The sequence below is a fragment of the Pelobates fuscus genome, chromosome 10 (genome assembly GCF_036172605.1).
Source record: "Pelobates fuscus isolate aPelFus1 chromosome 10, aPelFus1.pri, whole genome shotgun sequence".
Lineage (NCBI taxonomy): Eukaryota > Metazoa > Chordata > Amphibia > Anura > Pelobatidae > Pelobates > Pelobates fuscus.
This window is the reverse complement of record NC_086326.1, coordinates 26,095,047-26,109,462: the sequence shown is the minus strand read 5'-3', so window position 1 is coordinate 26,109,462 and position 14,416 is coordinate 26,095,047. Positions and strand designations below refer to the sequence as shown.

Below are 14,416 nucleotides of genomic sequence, written 5' to 3'. Positions count from 1 at the left end.
TTCAGATCTACCCTCAACATGACAGATGAGATCTCAGAATGCAATCATATGAGGAATATACCTGTATGAATAAATCCTGCCCTCTACTTTTTATGCAAAATCTAATGTTTTGCTTGGGTATGTACAAGATCCTGTCTAGGTCTGGTCAGCAGCACTTCAATTAAAAATAAATACATTTTAAAAATAAATAGTAAACCCAGGAGTGAGTGAACTGCCAATGTGAAAATAAACCAACATTTTATCTAGTCCATCATGCAGAAGAAGATAGGTGCCCTTCGAGTACACCTATTTTCGAAATGATTAACTAGATAAAAGGACTACATTTCCCTGATAAGTAATCTGGCTGTGGGCAATCACACAAAGCTTTAAGGAGATCTGAAGAGGGTTTTTTTCCAGAAATTTACACTTTTTTTAAATTAGCCTGGTTACATCCAACCCTGGCTTTTACACCAACAGGTTCTGTTACTTCCTGGTTTGGTTAGCTCAGAGAGCTAAACTTAAGAGGTAGCATTTGCTTACAGCACTCTCCTTGCAAAAACTTCTCATTGAGTTGCATTGGGAAGTCTGTGATTGGACAACCACAGATGGTCTGGGCTAGGCTAGAAGAGGGGAGATTCCAAAGGCTGCAGACAAGAGAACATCAGGTTTTGCAAGCGGATTATAGATATATTTCCCAATGGAAAAAAAATTACATAATTAAATACATGAAGGGTTTCATTCGGGGTACTCTAGAAGCTAGAATAGGTGACCGGGACTTGTGAACAAACGGTCTGGAACTCTGAGGCGGATCGTTGAATATCCGCAACCCGTAGAAAATTAAAATGCAAAAAAAAAAAGAAAAAATCTCCACTCATGTCGCTTTTTGGGCAGTATGGGCGCACAGTCAGCTTTAAAATGTGTAGCATGTGGGGATAAGATGTGTCAATGTGAACCTGTTGCATAAAATATGTATGTATATGTTGCAAACCTATATTGTGCATTGCCTCTGGAAGTTAAATTATCCCGCCATAACCTAATCTACCGAACACCAAGGAATGCCTTGTATTGTGTTGGCTGAAGACCCCGTTTTAAGGGGAATAAATGTGTTTTACTGAAATAAAAACAGGATCAGTTTGTCCGTTATGTTGTAGATTTTACAAGTTTCCAGAGGGCTATAATCACTTCTTCCTAAGCTGAAATCCAGAGACTAGTGGAGGAGAGAAGCAGCGACCAAGGGATACTAAGCGACCATGCTACCCGTGACACAGCTACTGCCCAGTCTAACTAGATGTCAAAATCATAGCCAATTGTCTTAGACAAACAACAAGGTCAAGGTCAAGCATGGTCACACAAAAAATAAATAAAAATATAAAATTATTCTTGCCATAGCTTGGCTATACATTTGTTGAATGTATATTCTTGATGTCTCATGTGCTACACCAGTTGGCTCATTTACAAGCCTTACTGCAAGTAAAATGTGAAAAACAAGTAGAGAGAATTTGATTATCAAAAAGTTACAAAATAATTCTAAAAAGGAGTGTCACACTTAGAAAACAACAGGAATGTTTGAAGCAGCAATTATTCAAAAAGCAGGCAACTGCATGCTGGTCTCAAGTATTTTAGGACCCCACTGAGATGAAAAATAAAAAGTGTAACACTTGGACCTGAAAGAGTTAAAAGGGAATATTTAATATTGCTCGTTTATCCTCTATATTTAGCAAACACTTTTCTGCAATCTGAAGAATTGAATTACACGAAGAGGTCCACACTGCTGCATTTACACAGATCTTGGAAGTAGGCACCCCCAAATTAACCATTGTTCCATAGTGGTTGACAGGGAGCTCTTTATTTTGCACTGTGTGCCCTTGCTGTGCAAGACTGACCTGAATTGTTACCAAAGTTGCTAAACCTTTAAACTACATTCAAATGATAGAGTATTACGAGAAGAGGGGGGGGGGGGGGGGGAGAATTAACACAAATTATAAGTAGGGTTTCATTGTGCGATTTCCATAAAGTGTCAGGTTATCTTTAAAAAGACTAAAACCCACGAAAAGTAAGGGGGGGGGGTGCAAATATAGGTTTTAAGTGGGATAAAGGACAGTTTGGGAATTTCCAATTTCATTTTATCAATTATTTTAGAGAAGATGAGAAGTGGGTTGATATGAGGTTATATTAGGTCGTGGTGGGATGGAGTACGCTTTAATAAAATACCTCTTTTAAAGAAGTAATATAAAGACAAGCTCTGTATTATAAAATGATAATGTGCTAAAATAATTGAAAAAAGAGCTTTGAGTTAAGGATGAGGGTAACCAAAACAGTCTGCAAACCAAGCTAATACTTATATTAGCAGTGAGGTACTAATATACACAGTACAAGACATAAAGAGTACTTTAAAAGGGAAGAGGTTGACTAAGAACAGAAAGTCAAGATTAAAAAAAAAAAATAAGTATAAAATCAGTCTAGGGTTTCAGGGCAAACAAAAAATAAATAAACTAGAGAGGTTAGGTGTACAAAATTTTATCGACCTAAGACTAGTAGATAATTGTAGTTTTGGGGGGGGTTTATGTTGCAAACGGAGCAGAGACCGGAGTTCTTATAGCATCCTTAATACACCTACAGCATGTTGGTAACCGTAACTAAGAGCAACAATTGAGAGTTTAAATAAATCAGGCCAAAGTGGTAATAATACAGGGTAACTTGGAAGCTTCAGGGCTAGTAAGCAAGGAAACAGGGACACTGACTTGCCAATTTTTTTTTAAAAGGCATGGATACGTTCAGAGTATATCATAACTCATGTTGTTCAATAAAGAGGAATTCATGAGGAGAAAAAAAAAAAAGTGACCAAAAACAATTAAATAAAAAGTAACTGCAAATGGAAGGGATTGTGAATGGTTAATTTTTATGTTGCAGGTTAGCATTCTAAAATGCAGAGGTGAAACCAATAGAGTAGTTGAGTGATATGGGTGTGGGAATAAATGTTTGTTATGTGGAGGGGAATCTATTTTGCCGGAACAAGGTTTGACGAGAGAGAAGAGCATGCATTTTGAAAGAAACAAGGCAGGAAGAGTTGGTGGGAGGATGAGAGAGTGCATGAAAAATATTAAAAAAAAGATATGCATAAAAATTTTGAATGTGTGAGCAAGGGCTAGTAGGAAGGTATGTTGTCAACTAATTTGAAAGCTAGATGAAAGAAAAATTGTAGAAAATGGTTAAAGAACATTTTCTGAAGGCAGTGTTCTTACTAGGTCTACTCCTGGCTCACCCATTTTGGATTTTTATAATTAAATTATCCATTAGTAAATAGCAGGACAAAATCTATTTAAAATGTAGCCCCCTGCCTTAAACTACACACTTTAGGAGTGTGATATCCAATTCACAAAATTAGGATTAGAAGCGTTTTGGTTTTTTTAAATGCTTTACATAATAAAGTGGCATAACATCTACAGGTGACTAAATTCTCCATTTTGTTCCCTTCTGAAATTAGATGTGTACATCGTTTCTGAAAAAAAATATAGAAAGAAAAATACATTAAAAAAAATGTATATATAATGTATGGATGCAAAACCATTCCCTTTACAATACATATTCATTTCATAATGCAGTTTGCAGAGTTCCGTCAGGAACCCACATGTCTGTAGAGAACATGAAATGTATCCAATTCTTTATTTTATTAAATAAAAGTGACAAGGCGCTGTTTTTAAAGGTGGATAGAACCAGTGGACAGTTTGAAAATGCTAAATAATATAAGCAAAAAAAACAAAAAACGTTTAAGGGACAAAAAATAAATAAATACACAATAAGGTGCACATAACACAGTTGTTCACAACGTATCACTTTTAATGCTCATGGAAAAATTAGCAATGTAAAGCATTTCTCAAAAGTATTGGCAATCATGCTTTTTTTTAAATCTATTTACAAAGTGACAAAATAATGTAAATATGTATGTTTATCTACAGTTTTATATAAAAAGACAAAGAAAATTAGCATGTCTGCACACATTCCCCCTTCCCCAAACATTACTGGATGAGAGCCTTACACTTTGCACACTTCTGCCTGGTAAAATATTTGTTTTTTTTTAAAGGGTATACTTGTATAATTTCAAAGGAGCCTTTGGAGGGTTTAATACCAAAATGGGTATTGTAGTGTTTTCTTTTAGGAATTGATTTTATGCTAGCTTCACTTATACTGTTATTACCAGCTTGCAGTATACCCCAACCCAGACCTTTCAATAAGTCACTGAGATACTACAGGACTGTAAAAGGACGAACTTAGAGAGATATACTTTTTTTTTAAATCTACAGTAAACACAGATCAAATACATATATGGTGATGATTTTCCAAGGGACAGAAGCACCTTTGTTTACAGACTGTATGCCATCTCCCTAGGTTTAAAGACCTCAGAATATTGGAAGGGCACTGGAGAAAACAAAAAGGTTGGTCCCAAGAGGTAGTCACTGAAACACTTTAGATTAAACCCGGTGGTTCTCCAAAAATATTCACAAATTTTCCCTGCATAGTCAGACCAAAAAAAAAGCAGAGAATTCACCATAAAAACACCTCCATAGAACGGTCACACTTCAACCAAGGTTCACTTGGGAGTAAGGGTTTTGTTTCAGAAGAGTAAAACCCTTCAAAAGCACTGAAACCCGAACTTCTAGAGATTATTCACCCAATGGAGTTCATTAGTAAATAACTGAACCTGGGAGGTGAGAGTTATCGTTAAAATATTAGTTTTTCAGTGTGATACCTAGATCATACAGCATAACCCCGTATACCAACCAAATCTGTAGATCTGGATATCTTGCACACTGCATTTTATGAGATATCCTGCTTGTTATTAAAAAATTTAGACCTACATTTTTATTTATTTTTTTTAAATATTTTAGGCACTCTGTGTTAAAATTTCCAGTTACATCTCACTACTCTAAACAGAGCACACACAATTCTTAGTCTTTTAGTATTGTATTCACAAGGCTTACACTTTAAAAAAAAAAAAAAAAAAAAAAAAAAAAGAATACAAAAAATATATAAAAGTACTTTTTTTTTTTTATTTTTTTTTTTTAACCCCACACCTACTACATGTAGAACCCCTGAATATCATAACATGACACGTTTCCACTGCAACACTGGGTAAGATGTTTTATGGGGTTTATGGGTAAAATGTGAGAAAACTGAAATATTTTTTTTTACAAAAAAAAGGTGGGGGGAGAGAATTTGGGAGGGCACACATTTATAATCAACTTGCCCATTAAGTAAATTATGAAACTTGCTAAAATAGAGTGTTCCAATCTTTTGTTGCCTCCATAAGGTGTCTTTGTCCATGACCAACCCATGCATCTTGATTGTCAAATATCCTACCACAAAACCAACAGTTAAATTTTGCCTTGAGTTTGCTCCCAGGAGTGTTCTTCACAATTTTGTAGTTGTTTTTACTGGTTTTCTTTAGGGTTAACTTGAGAACAAACCTTTCTTTTACAGGACTAACTGGCTTTGCCCTTCTATGACGTCTTCCAGATAACCCATCAGAAACCATTTCACCACTACGGAGCTTAGACTCAAGGAGAGCTTCAATTGCTCTCTTTGATAAGGTCACCTTTACAATATGACCACTGAATCTTGAAATAGTGTTCATCACATTAATTACTTCAGGAATATCTACATCAGGGTGATTCAAAACTACAACAGGTTGATTCTTTCGAGGACACTGCACAAGTTGGTTAGAATCTAAAGGATACAGTCTTAAGGTACTAACAATTTCCTTGGTTTGTTTTGGTCCAGCAAGGTCGGTAGCATTTTCAGTTTCACTAAAATTGGTCTTCTCTTTACATTTTCTGTGCAACATTTTCTTTCTTGGTGGTTCCTGGACATTTTCAGTTTTCTTCTTAGCTGCTCTCTCTCTCACCTCAGAATCAACTCTACTGAGACTAGAGTCAACAGATGCTTTTCTTTTCATTGACCGGTTTCGTGTATTCCAAGTGTTTGGTATACTTTGCCTACATCTTAAATTGGGTACCTTTGCATTTGCAGAGGAAAGCATTGCATCTTTTTCTTTCTGTGTGGAATTTAGACATTCAGCTGAAGCCAAGTTTGAGGTAGACCGGAGAGAAGGCTTTCGTTCCGCAGAGCTACTGGGGTAAGAGAAAGAACTACGGTGGTCATTTGATTCTGCAAATCCATTATCCAAACTGGTATCCTCTTTCTTTATCGAGGTCACTGGTATGGCTCCATTCTTATTCAAGAACATAGACTGCTGCGAGTCTTCTGATCTCTTTGGTAGAATTTTCGGAATGAATCTTTCTCCTTGAGTCGATCTCTGTGAAACAGTTGAAGGAGTTTTTGGTAAAACATAATTTAACAGGACTGCTTGTTTTCCATCAGGTAAAATGGCATATACAGGCTGCTTTTGCAAAGATTCTTGGTGATTGGCAGCAGCTCCCATATTTCCAGTTGTCACAGTTGAGGAACCAGAATTAATACAATACTGGAGTAAATTCAGATTAATGGGAAGGTTTTTTGCTGTGGTAGAGCCAGAATGGATGTTAGCAGATACATTTTGAGATTTGCCAATGTCTCTAAAGTCTGTCTTCAAAGTCTGTGGTGCAGGAGGACGCTGTAATCTAGGAACAGGAAATTTAGCTTGGTTGCCGACTGCTGAAACTCCTTGAGAAGCTACACTTGACATATTTCGGATGGTACCAAAAGGTCCATTGGTAAAAGTTAACACCATACCAGGTTTTGTATTTATCGTTAAGGGTGCGTTGGCCCTGTTAGGGGCAGACATGCCTACAGAATTTGGAGCATTCACAATTTTGCGAACCATCCTAACGTTAGATTGGCTGGTAGGTATTACTGGTAGAAGAAAACGGTTGGAAGGTGGATACAAAACACTATTCGGATGGGAAATACTGGAAGGATGTGGATTCCGAACTAGCTGTAAGCCAGATGATCCAGTAGGCACTCTTACCATGCTGCTTATTTTCTCTTTTGCAAGCTGTTGATTAACAATGGAATCAGAATGTGACTTTAGAAGTTCACTTACAGTTAATGAATAGGATTTCAAGCCTGATCCAGAAGTTTCCTGTTCTTGTTTCAACATGAATCCTGAATTGGTGACACTACCTTTTAAAACACTGTCCCCATTTGATACACGGGGGTCAAATTTTGAAGGTGGGTTAGATGGGGACTGTTTTGGAGAAGTAAATGTATTGCTACCAATAAGTGGACTTGGTGTTTTCGCTAGATATACTTTATCATTTATCCTTTTGTTTTCTTGCAGCATATTATGCAGGTAGGTATTTTTTGGAGATGTAGAGGATGAGGACGCCTCAGATGATCGATTATTTAAAGAGAAAACAGAAGTAATTCTTGGCATGGAAGCCATATTGTTACATCTCATACTTTCCAGTGATCTTTGCTGTCTTTCTGCCATACTGGCATTTCTCATTAAAAAGTCATTTTTAGACTGGAAGTTGGCATTTGCAGAAGCAAATCGTCCATGACTACTGGCTGTTGAAGTTGGTAATGCAGAGCTCCTTAGCTCACTATCTTTTGTGTACAAGGCTCTTGCAGTTAGTCCACTGCTTTCACTGTTATGACGATGTCTGTACAGATTGTCAGCTTTTGAATTCACATTTAAATAGCTTGACGCCGAAGATGGATTCATTCGCCCACCACCAGTATCACAGCTCTTCTGATCATTGACCGCATGCATGTAATTTTGCTGTTCGTTAATACTGAAATCCTCTGGTTCTTCCTTTATTTTTCTTGTAAAGTCGCTACTGTAAGACGAGTTTGGCATAGTGTGGCACCTTAAATCTTTACGTATAGTTTCAAAAAATGCTTGACTATTTGCAGATCCGGATTTCATAGATACTGGAGACTGATTTCTTCTTGCTATGAAGTGAGTAGGTGTTGCTGGTTGGCTCATACTGTGGGCAGGTCCCGGGTGCCTCTCGGTCGATGCAGATGATGGGGAACACTGTGTAGAATACTTATATGGCTGGGCTGACCTACTATCCATGCCATTGGACGATAAACTATAGGAACGACTAGGGCTCTGAGATACACGAGACATACTACTTGCAGAGGGAGATGAGGTCTTCAAAGAATGCGCTGCCTGCTTATTTGAGGGTAGCAGTTTAATAACAAGATTTTGTTTTCCATTCACCATTTTGTATCCCATAAAAGTTGCACAGTAGTTTGCAGGAACATTAATTTTGTTGTTCTTCACCATCAGTACAGTAGGTCCATGAACTGCATTTTGCAAGAGGCTGCCATCTTCTGAGTTGCACTTAATAGTAGTTACAGAAGAAATCTCATCTTTACTAGCTTGATCGTAATTATATGTTGTAAACTCTTTCACCATTTGCCCATCCTCACTGGGTTTATATTGTAACCCACTGGTGCTCTGCTGGTCTTCGCTCGCTTTTTCAGCACTCATGCCTTGGGCATCTTTTCTCCATAATGCCTTGTTTGGGGATTCCATTTGGTATTTTTTTAAAAGAAGCTTTAACCCAGCTGCAGTCTGCGCCAACTGTGAATTACAAGTTTCTTCAACAAATTCGTCTTTTGTTTGAACATGTTCCCTATGCCTGGCTAAAACGTGTTTTACAATGAAATCTTTCCTCATTGCACTGTAGTTACAGTATTGACAACTAAAGGGGAACAGCGTGGCATGGTCCTGCAGATGTCTCTGAAATTCTAGTCTCGAAAAGCTGATATGATTGCATTTTTGACAGGCATATTCAATGCCGTTGTGACGGTGAATGTGCTGAACAAAAGTACCTACATCAACAGTTGAAAATCTGCATTTTGAGCAGCTAAAACGTCCATTAATACAATGCATGGATGAGAAATGTTTTGTCAAACCCAACAATGTATACATATAGTCATTGTTACATATTTCACACTTGACCAACGCACTCCGGTGAGTCTTTCGATGTTGTTTGAACACCTGAAAATCGTTTGCAGAGAAATTACACATTTCACACGGATACAGGGGTAGTTCCCCATTGTGCAAGATTTGAAAGTGTTTCTGAAGATCGTTTGGGCTGTATCGGATTCCGTTATTACATTTCTGACAGAAGAAATGAAGTACCTTTGCAGATATATTTGCTGCATCATCATCCACATTGCTTTCTAATTTCAGTTCAACATTCATTTCTTCTGGACTACTCGATGTATTAACATTCCCCGTACACACGGACTTACGTGCCGTCTGCTTCCTACAAGGAGACTTTTGGACTTTTTCATTAAAAGCATTTTCTCCAACAGCTTTGGCAGACCCTACATTTTCCTCTATTTCACTTGATAAGCAGTCATTCATTGAAAACGAAGAAGAAGAAGTTGGCTCATTGGTATCATAGTTATCTCCAGCATATTCCCAAAAGTCAACATCTTTAGTAGGAGCAGAATCCTCAGTGTCCATAGGAAAGTCTTTATTTGGTGATCTCATTATGCAAATGTGTATTGAATCCAAATCAGTAGAACAATGATCAGGGAATTGAGTTTTTATTTTTAAAATTCACCTATGAAAATGAAAACAAAAAAAAAATTATGTTGATAAAAATGACAAAAAAAAATAAAATATGTAAAACAACTGAACCTCTAAATAATGAAGACAAAAATAACATAAAAAAAAACACAATAACACATTTAGGACCTCTAGTATTCTCTCACTTTGAAGTGCATTTCGGTATCTAATGCTAGTGGTTGTTACACTATAGTTCAGAAAGTTAAACTTACCCAACTCTTAAAGACATGGTTACTGTTTGTTTACATCTCTTCCATTGTCTTCTGAAAATGACCCAAAGAACCTAAGTAAAACAAAATACAGTGTAAAACAAACATATTAAACAACACTATTACTTAAGTTAGTAAAGTGAACTGTGAATAGTGCAATCACATAGAGCATGCTCTTTGAATCAAGCCAAACTACTTCGAGCATAGCTGGTTAAGACCCATTTCACACTCCAATTTAAAATTATGACAAATAGGTTAGAAACAAGGTATAAATTGGATCCTCTTTTGCCTCCCTTCAATTAAGTGGTATCCACATAAGTCCATCCTTGCAAGCGCGCTGTCTTGGTGTCATACTTGATCCTGGCCTCACATGTTGTCAAATCCTGTAGATTCCATCTTAAAAACATAGCCCGCATCTGCCCCTTTCTTACGCAAGATGCTACCAAGGAGCTTGTCCATGCTCTAGTAATTTCCTGCATGGATTATTGTAACCCTCTCCTAATTGGTCTTCCCAAAAGCCTTATTGCCCTGCTACAGTCTGTAATGAATGCTGCCTCCAGTCTGATTTTCCTCTCTAGTCGGCCCTCTCACACATAACTCTTCCTGTATCCTATAGGAGTCAATTCAAAGTGCTAACCCGTACCTATAAAGCACTAAACAATTATAGCCCCTTATATCTCGTCACAGATCCATAGGTATGCCCCTTCTCGGTCTCTCCGCTCTGCCCGTGACTTTCTCCTGTCCGCTGTTCACATCAGTACGGCCAACTCACGCTTGCAGGACTTCTCGCGTTCGGCTCCCTTCCTATGTAATAGCCTGCCTACCGCCATCAGACTCTGCCCCTAGTTTTCAATCATTTAAGAAGGTACTTAAAACCCCATCTCTTTAGGAAAGCTTATGGTCTCCCAGAGTTACCTCTACCTCACATACCTGTCTCTTGCTCTCTCCTAAAGGGCAGCACTCTACTCTCTCCTCCAGCTCTGCTTCACTTCCACCTTATTTGATTGCTATTTCCTATCCTATTGTGTTTTGTACCCCACCTCCTATAGACTGTAAGCTTGTTTGAGCAGGGTCCTCTTCAAGCCATCATTCCTGTAATGGTCCTATTTATAGTTAAATCCCCCCTCTCATAATATAATATTGTAAAGCGCTACGGAATATGTTGGCGCTATAAAAATAGCAATAATAATAATAATAATAATAATAATAATAATAATAATAATAAACTCTGAAATATGCCACAACTAGGGTTTATTCAAAACACCAAATTGTAGTGAACTGAAAAAAAAAAAAATAGATAACTAAGCTAAAATTATCTTTGTCAATAGCAAAGATAAAGCTTACATCCAAACCATATCTTATGGCCTAAATTTTGAAATTCCCTACAGTTCCTGGCAAGACTAAGCACAGCACTTGTCGCTTTACTGCTGACCTTGATAATGGATAAAATTCTACGATTACATTTTAATACAATACAGATTACCAAGAATACTTTCAACTCCACAATAGCTTCCACTTCTATCTAATTGGCCAACACAACTATTAGTTATCTCAATTTAAACAATGTATAGAGTTGTAGTGTTACTGTATTAAATGCAAAGAAAGATACACAGCTCTGTGGCAAAGACCTTTTTGCCATAATGATTTGTAATCGGGTAGAATAAACTTGACACAACATAGTAGTGACTTAACTGAAAGGAATAAAGATTATGTCAGAAACTAAACTCTGACAATTACATCATGTGTCCTCTCCTAGTCCGTCCCCCATCCCCCCACCCTGACAACATTTAATTTCTGATGATGAATACGAATTTAGAGACAAATATTTAAGGTTGGGACCTAGCATACCCACTATATGTTTATACTAGAACTGCTCCTTCTTAGTGAAAAGCCATTCACATGTGCTTCAGTCTCCTTTACATCTCACAGAATACTTTGACACTATATGGTTGCACCTTGACTCAATGACAAACTGATCTGACAGGCTAGATTCTATTTGAGAATTCCATGCTAGATTCAAAGCTTGAGAATTCTGTGTGTTGCAAAGGTCAATGTGGAACCATTTTAACACCTGTGGAGGGATTCTACATATACTCCAAAGAATGTGTGTTATAAAAAAAAAAAAAAAAGTTTAAATTCTTCCCCCTATTTCACAATTAGAGTGTCAGCTAATGCAATAAAATCAGACTAAGTATCTTTAGTTCACAGAAAGTACACAATTTTAAAGACAACATGAAAAAAATCTACTTGAATGTAAACCTTGCCAATAAATTCAGCAACTCAATTTCTCATCCAACTACAACTCCACCCAGTTCTTTAAAATTTTAAAACTCCGCTTGTCCTTAGATAAAATTATCCTTAACATGTAATCTTGGTGATTTCTAAAGGGCTCTGACCAATATAAATTGAATTTTCTTGACTGCGTCATTAATCTAGATAAAGGGCCTTTGATAAGCTGCATAGGAATATTTTAATACATTTGAGAATATACAGATGTTTTTTCCTAGGTACAGTTTACATCACACATGTTACTATACTACTCTTTAGTATACCAAACCTGGTATGCAGACAGCAGGAAATATAGTGCATATTGACCAAAGTCATGACACCTCAACCAGCGTAACCAGTCTACCTAACCTGCAGAAGCAATAAATTTTCATGACATCAATACACGGCTACAGAAAGAAAAAAAAAAAAGTTTGATATACATGCCTTTAACTGCCTTCCTAGGATATTGCATGATCGGGAAACTACCACCTAATTATATTGTTGTCTCCAAGTAAAATGAATCAGTACAACAAAGTTTAGAACTTTTGGGGGATTTCGAGAACTTCCATTTGATGATTCAAAGAACGACATGTCAATATTACTCATGCGCAATGCTAACCATTCACACAAACCCTATATCTTCCAATCTGAGACAGTATAAACTTGATAAGCACTTTACTAAAATAATTTTGCTTACACCATACTTTTGACATGAGCAGGACACGAAATAAAATGTTAACCATTATCATGTAAGTTGGACGTTTTCCTTAAAATACGGTCAATATTGTCAACAAGTAAAGTAGTATGCAGGTCAACAAATTCAAATCCTCAATATTGACAAACGCAAAAAAAAAAAATTCAACAAAACATGAGCAGCAACTTACTCAACTTGATCATCTGAAAATTAATAAAAAAAATTCCAAACAGCAGGTACAAAAGTATCACCAATAACAACTAGGAATGTCTTCTGTTCAACTAATACTCTTTACAGAACAAAAAAATAACATATATTAGACTATCCAGACTGTATGTGCAAAATATAAAATCTATTCAACAAACCCTAAAACAACAAAGAAAAGAAAATATTAGTTGTTGCTTTTCCTAGGTTTGATCCCATTTTGGCAAAACAGAAACTACATTTCAAAGAAGAATTGTAAAGGGGGGAAAAGAAAAAACGAGTTTGGAATACATGCAATTAAGATGGTAGAGACAAGAGAAACAGAGAGAGACCAGAAAAATTCAGATTTTTAAAAGTTTGAAATTAAAAACAAATGCAGCAAGCATTTTTAGCTAGCAATAAAAATAGTAAAAAAAAATAAAAAAAGTAAAATAAATAAAATTACAAAAAAGTTACATGTTGCATTTAGCAAAAAAATAAATATGAAAAGGGAATGAGAAATCTCTGCATGATGGGGGAATAAAGAAAGAGAGGGGGCTGCAAAGGAAGAGCACATGCAATGCATACAGCATTAGGGTAATGGCTTACTATGGGTGCAGGAGTTAATGCATGGGGCAGGGATATCACGAGCCCAGGGTAGGCATGTGGTAGCCCAAGGGTCCTTGCTTGGCACAGGCTGGGCAAGCTGCATGGCACTGGGGTGGCTGATAGTCATGGCTCCCCCCAATGTGATTCCCTTCTCCAAATAAAGGAGAGCGGCCATTAGAGGGAGGGGGCTTACCCTGCTGCTGCAGACGGTGCCCGGGCTCCTTCCTCCTCCCCACACTCGCCGCGAGACACCCCGAACTTGCAACAACTTTTCTCCCCCCTAAACTTTGCCCCGGCACTATTTAACCGAGCCGCGGCACCCACGCCTTGCTCCCTCCGCCGCACGGTCACTGCGGGAGAAGGTGGGGGGAAAAAAAAAATAAGTCAACCGCCCCCCCCACCCCCTAACTTTCACTCCGCCCGGGGGGAATCGGGGAGACTAACCCAGGACGTGGAACCCCTCCGGCACCGCCGCCGTTCCCCCCGGCTCCATCAAGTCCCACTCAGCGCAGGGAGCACGCCGCGCCGGCACGTCTTTTTACCTTGTTTTCCTCAAGTGCTGCCCGAGTCACCGTTGGCGGCCATGACAGTTACATCCGGGGATTGTCCTGGTTTCGGCAGACCTAAAATGGACTCCAAGCCGAGACGGCGGAGGGATTTGCGCTCCACCTAGTCCCTGTGATAGGGCTAACACAACTCTTTATTTTTTTTCCCCTTTAGAATGCTCATAGAATGCCAGTGTTCCACAGAGAACACTCAGGGCTGAGGGGATTATATGTGATTCACTCAGGGCTAAGGCTGAGGTGTTATAAACTAAAAATTATTATAATAAAAAATGGCTGTGTTTCTTTTTTCCCCTTCAACCTTGCCTTGCAATTAAATTTAATAATAAAAAAAAAAAAAATCCATGCTCTACTGTCTGCTGTGGTACTATTTTCTTGG

General features: G+C 37.8%; 1 protein-coding gene across 1 annotated transcript; it reads right to left on the bottom strand.

The window, feature by feature from the left end:
* Positions 1-5,032: 5,032 nt before the first annotated feature.
* ZNF518A (zinc finger protein 518A) lies at positions 5,033-14,102 on the bottom strand. Its single transcript, XM_063435347.1, has 3 exons — positions 14,017-14,102; positions 9,724-9,794; positions 5,033-9,506 (listed from the first exon to the last, which is right to left on the bottom strand). Exon 3 carries the CDS (start codon positions 9,431-9,433, stop codon positions 5,249-5,251), a length of 4,185 nt encoding a protein of 1,394 aa, XP_063291417.1. The 5' UTR covers positions 9,434-9,506; positions 9,724-9,794; positions 14,017-14,102; the 3' UTR covers positions 5,033-5,248.
* Between the last annotated feature and the right edge of the window lie 314 nt (positions 14,103-14,416).